Source organism: Cebus imitator, unplaced genomic scaffold, assembly GCF_001604975.1.
Source record: "Cebus imitator isolate Cc_AM_T3 unplaced genomic scaffold, Cebus_imitator-1.0 Scaffold345, whole genome shotgun sequence".
Classification (NCBI taxonomy): Eukaryota; Metazoa; Chordata; class Mammalia; order Primates; family Cebidae; genus Cebus; species Cebus imitator.
The window spans coordinates 598,852-604,851 of record NW_016107660.1 but is presented as its reverse complement, the minus strand read 5'-3'; the positions used below and the strand labels follow the sequence as shown (position 1 = coordinate 604,851).

The 6,000-nt window shown below is 35.4% G+C and overlaps 1 protein-coding gene across 11 annotated transcripts in view; it reads right to left on the bottom strand.

Annotated features, from left to right (window-relative positions):
* The window catches only part of LOC108287484 (neurexin-3-beta), a 584,298-nt gene that overhangs the window by 158,352 nt on the left and 419,946 nt on the right, over positions 1-6,000 (bottom strand). For all 11 annotated transcript variants that reach the window (XM_017505915.2, XM_017505920.2, XM_017505922.2 and 8 more), the window contains one exon: positions 1,075-1,382. In XM_017505915.2, coding sequence (XP_017361404.1) covers positions 1,075-1,382 — 308 coding nt within the window. The remainder of the gene's footprint in view (positions 1-1,074; positions 1,383-6,000) is intronic.

The following is a 6,000-nucleotide window of genomic DNA, read 5'->3' as shown; positions in this document are numbered from 1 at the left end:
AAAAAAAAAAAAAAAAAAAGGAAGACAACAGAAAATTTGCTTATCATTACCTAACCCACATGCATTTAATTCTGAAGAATGGGAATACATAGGGGGTTTAATTGATGATTGACTTTAAGTTTACAGTGTCCATTGGAGTCAACGTAAGGGTGATGTCAAGGACTCAATCGAGTTCCTGGATAATGTCTTAAAACTAAGAAGCAAACGAGACAAGTGATAATCTACTGAATTTTCTATAAACACTAACTAGGCTAGGGGCAATTTTCTTACAAGCAATTGGAGTGTCTTTCGGTATGCCGGAGCATTAGAGGCTAATCACTCAGTAAACCTCCTATTCCCTGCTAACTAGATTGATGAAATGCCAAGGGAGTCAGCAAAGTGTTAAGCCTAGTTTGGATATAATTACTTTCAAGTGGAAAAAAATTGCCACAAAACCGAGGACTTCCTGTTTAGGCAAACTCAAACCTTCACATTTTCTACTGTCATTAGTATCTTGATCAAATATAAAGAAAATGAAATGGGCAAAAATCTGACACATGATTAATGAGGACTTGCTAACAAACACTAAGACTGCATTTTACAAGGATTAGTTGAACTTCCAACTTTAACTGCCCTTGATTTAATGGTACCCATTGACCTCAATAATGAACGATTCATGTTATAGCAAAGCCATCTGGAGAACATGTATGAAATTGAACTAGGATATAGCCTTTCATATAACAAATTTTCCTTCCCCACCTTTCCCTTTCTGCAATTTGAAAAGAAAAGATAATAAAATTAAAGGAAAGAGTATTTCATAATGAAAGTATATTCCATTGCTCATTTAGAATAACAGCTGTACCATTTCAGTGACAAATATGATAGGAATAACAATCCACGTGTGCCACAGGCTTTTATGACTTCTTTAGCAATGACCTCACCTTCCTCTTCTCCTGGCTCTTATTACTATGAGTATCTGCAGGCATCCTTCTTACATAGTAATTCAAAGTCTTTAACTACCTAAAACAATGACCATGATAACAATGTTTCAAAGATAAAAATGCAGAATCAATTGATACTTGGAAAAAGGCCTACCTGAATGCTGGCTGTAGAGCGATTCTTACGGGTTGTGGTAGTTGCCATTGTAGTAGTGGTTTCCATGACAGTAGTAGACATTTCTGGTGGCATGGAGGTCGTCTGTGTTGTTCCCAAAATCGATGGGACTTCTCCAACCAGCCGAACACTTCCATTAATTTTAATATTGGGGTTGTTCTCAGCCGCCATGTTCAGTACTTTCAAACCATCATAATAGAGCCCAGAGAGTTGGCCTTGGAAGAGGCGTCCTTTGTCCTTTCCACCAATGGCTATTTGCGCCTGAGTGTTGAAGATGGTTAACTGCCGGCCTAGTGGGTTGGGTGGAGGAAACATTATTATTCTCATACATTTTCCCTGTTTGCCTTACCTGGTCTGAATGGACCAGGTATCATAACAGGCTTCCTTGAGCAATTTAAGGGGAGGAAAAGCTGGACCACAAAAACTCAGTACTGACATTAGCAAGTAACATTTCATTGCGGTTATCTCTTCCACTGCCCAGCTGAACATCTTTGATAACTTGAACAATCAAGTCTTTATTTCTTTATAGTGAGGAAGAAGAAATCTTGCTTCAATGATAAAAGGTATTACAGTCTTCCTGGGTATATAATTGTGGATGACAGAAAGAAACACTCAAATCAGGTGATGACCAGAGTAAATTATAGATAACTACTGCATTCGTTTTTAAAGTTACAAAGTAAAATAATGAGAATGAAAAGAATTATGTATAAAAAAAAAAAAAAAAAAACACCTCAGTGAGGTGACTCAGAAAACGAAATTTAAAAACTAAGTCTAATAGTTAAGTTACCTGAAATTAAATTCCAGTTAAGAGACTTGGATTCATTGCATACTTGTAAAAATGAACATTCTAGTCACCAAACATATTATTTCTTTTCAATCTTCATAGTGCATAATATTCTATTTTCTGTTTAAAAAATCATGAGAGATAAATTCCTGTCTTTAATAATTTGTTTTTGGGAGGATGATTATGGTCACAAAACTAAATTATTCCCTCAATATGAAATATAAGCATATTGGTAAGGCTCCAGTCCTGAGGAAGCTGTCCTTCAGATTTAACAAATTTTTAATAGTGGATGGGTATTAATGAAGAAAGCAACACATAAAACTCCTTAAAATGATACAAAGGTATGTTAATGGGGTTAAGGATATCAGTAGTTTACTATTTCAAGTTCCCACTTTGACACCATTTATACTTCTCTGAAAAGTATCAGAATGAAACCATACCAGAATAGAGTTTAGAAGAATAAAACCCAAATTATTCTCAACTATTTCAATTTATAAAAATCTCCCTCAAGTGCGAGATTTTTCCCGAGCAAATGCAAAGAGCTCTTTAAAACTTATTGCAATTTATCAGGACAGCAACATGCTAAGGCCTTCTTTACTGTTATTTCTCCAGATTACTTCATTTTGCTTTTTTATATGAAGGAAGGAAAAAAAGGCTTATTGAGGGAGTTAAATATATGTCTTCCTAATTTTTTCCACTTAGTGATCAAACAGTGCTCCACTCAATCTAATCACCTGAAGTACTTTAGCGAGAAATAACTAGAAACAATTTTGTTATTTTTGCCCACTTAATAAAAAGGACAGTGTTTTTAATAACAGGTTTTTGTTTTATAATTTCTAATATGAATAGAGAGACCCTGTGATGTTTGGGCTTTAAAAATCTACCACTATTACATGGTCTTCAAGGCTACACTATTTTGACCTATCCTTGAATTCCTGGTGTATAATGTGAAATACCTTCTCAATGTATGACAATGAAAGAAATGGAAGTGGCAGAGAAGGGAATGCTCATCTGCTCGGAGGATTCTCCTCACACAAGAATCAATTCTGCTCATTGAACGACTCATAGTGCCTATTAGTCAAGAATGATATCCCTTTGGAAGCTTTGAACACTGCAGTATGGTGACTTGGCCAGAGAATTTTGTTATGTTGGAAATGATCTATACTTTATAAAAATATCCAGAACCTGAAAATGGGATCTGCTGGCCTTAATGAGTACAGAATTACCCAGATCACAAGGGTGCAATCAAAAAGATTTTCATCATTTTCTCAGCAATTCATTCAGTGTGCTGTACATATGCACAATTGTATTTTGTACTCTGTACTTTTCACACAAGATGCAGCTGAAAGTTCAGTGCACAATAACACTAAGTAATGTGCTGGAGTTCATACCTTTTTACTGTTTATTTTTGATAACTAGTTTTTTTTTTTTTTTTTCCCCTGGAAGCCCTGAGCTTACTACAAAATAAATAAAATGATGGAAGGAGAAAATAAATTCTCCGTCAACCCCATAGAGGCATTGCAAGCAACTTAACATAATAAATGAGAAGCAGCTGCCTAATAGGAGATTTCTAGGATAAAAAGTCAGTATCTTACATTAGACAGCCTTTATGCCAAGAGATACCTTCCAGGCACACAACTGCTGACCAATCATAATATTTATTCATCTATTTTGTATATAGTTCAGCACTGGTGATAAGTTATACTCGATTACAGGTAGAAAATTTTACATTCTAATGTTCTTGAAAATATTTCACAATGATAACCTCTATAATAGTTCTCATCTTATTTCTCCAGTGGTGTTATCATGCCAACTCTTACAAATAAAAAGAGGGTCAGCGCAAACTGAAATGCAAAGCTGAATTACAATGGCTAGAGGTGATGAATCTCCTTCATTCCAGTTGCCATTGTTCACTCCACAAAGTGCTCTTTGCCTGTTCAAGACTGACCCAAGCATCAGGAAAGGCAAGGCAGGTTTCCTGGGTTACCAAGATTAAACTGCCCCTCTGCTCCTGACTACAGCTACTTTCCCAGAGAGATTTGACTAAATGCTTCTGAGAAGAAGACACTGGTGGAGTGAGACAGACAGTAAAGAGGGTTGTCATGTTTCAATTTTTCACCTTGTCATAGGAAGTATTTGTTTTTCTCTTTGCTTGCTTCATGGTGTGCTTCTGTCTAGATCTGCTTTTCCGCTGTGGTGAAACCCTCTTCTAGACCCTGTACCTTGGATCAGAGGGTTAATGCCAAAGCTAGCAACCAGTAAAGGAACAGTAGAGCACTCTGAGTCTCCTGCCATCCCTTCCTCTGATGAATTTCTCTCTCAGATAAACAGGGGTTAGTGTGTAACAGAAATAATATCACTGTCCATTCCCTATGAATAATGTGGAGAACTGACTAGAGAGTTTCTTTTTATCATTTGCTCAAGATTTCCCAAAATCAATGCCAGATCTCACTATTCTCATTGTTTTCATTCATGGCTTATGGTCAATGAGATTTTTATAATAACTGACCATCATATATATATATATATATATATATACACACACACACACACATACATACATACATACACACACACACATCTATACACGTACATGTATGCATATTTATGTATGTATATCCTACTCTGAGAACTATTTTATCTTAAGTAACATAGTTTGGTTACAACACCAGTACAGGAATTGCAGCAGGTGACTTTCTGTTTTAGATGCTCATCGTCTTGGAAGTCATTAATTATTACCTCATTTGGACATCAAGTTCACATACTGCTTAAATTAAATCTTTGCATGTCTCCAGTCAGTGTTGCACAAAGACTAATTAATTAAACCTCAGAACACCCTTGGGGAATAGGCGGTATTATTTTTCCTGTCCTCAGATGGGAAATCTGAGATACAGAGAGGTTAAGTGGATTGTCTAAGGTCAGAAAGTTAATCAATAGTAGACAGAGCCAGAAAAGAGACTTGGGAATGCTATGGCCCAGCTCTCCTCCCCAATGACAGAAAAAACTCCAAAGGGGCATTCCAAGTACTTCCAAATGCAGCTTACTTTACCCTTTATATTTACTGTCTTTACAAGTCTTTGGTATATATTTTGTATTTCTTTTGAAGGGAAGGTTAGCTAGGCAGAGGAAGAGGTAAGACAATAGAATGAATAGATGTTACTCACCCAAATTACAATAAAAATTTTTTTCAGTGAAAATACTGTAGAAGAGAAACTCACGGGTTGGAAATAATTCTTTTCAATATTATATGCATATATAATCATACATATATTTAATTAAGAAACTAGGATATCTTCTTCCATCCCACCTCAACCATCCCTCCCCACATCCCAGCCCCTCATCTTGTGTATTTGAAAGCATCCTTTCATGTGAAAGCCAACGGATAACGACTCTATTGTAAGAAAAACTAAAAGCCTACTAATAACTTTATAATGATTTATACAAATGAAAATGCCTGGCATGCTATTAAACTTAGACTTAAAAGGCAATGGAGTAAAATAAAATATTATTAACATAAAACTGAAAGAAACAAAAAAAATTCTCAGGCACATGAGACTCAGACATGCATCTAATTTGCTTTTTCCTGTTTAAAAGTGAGGCAGTCATTGTCTTTAATGTTAAAGGGACTTTATGAGCTGATGATTACTAAACAAAATTATTTGCTTTTTAGAGTTATTCTTATTTTTAATTAGACCACATACATTAAAAACAGGGCAAACAGTTAAGACTCCGTGAGGATTTTCCATGTTTAAAGGTCAGAATGTTTTCCTCCAACTTAAAACTGTAGTTGTCCTTCGTTAAGTCGTATACTAAGTAATATACCTGGTTACTTATCTATAACTCAATGAGATCTCTACAATGTTAACAACTCCCTTAACGTGTTGAGACAAGAGTAGTTTATATTGTCTCAATAACAACACAGAGAGTAAATATCTGCTTAGATTTTTTTTTCATTGAAATACAACGGTTTATTTCTTAACAGCTTGAAGCTACACAGGAAAATTCTAACATCAGTTATAACCGCTGCCCTCTTTTATTAACAGTGGTTCTTGTCTCCAGGAAATCAGAAACTGCTGTTTTGCCTTTCATGAACCTTTTCTTTTCCAACTCATTATGTTAACTAC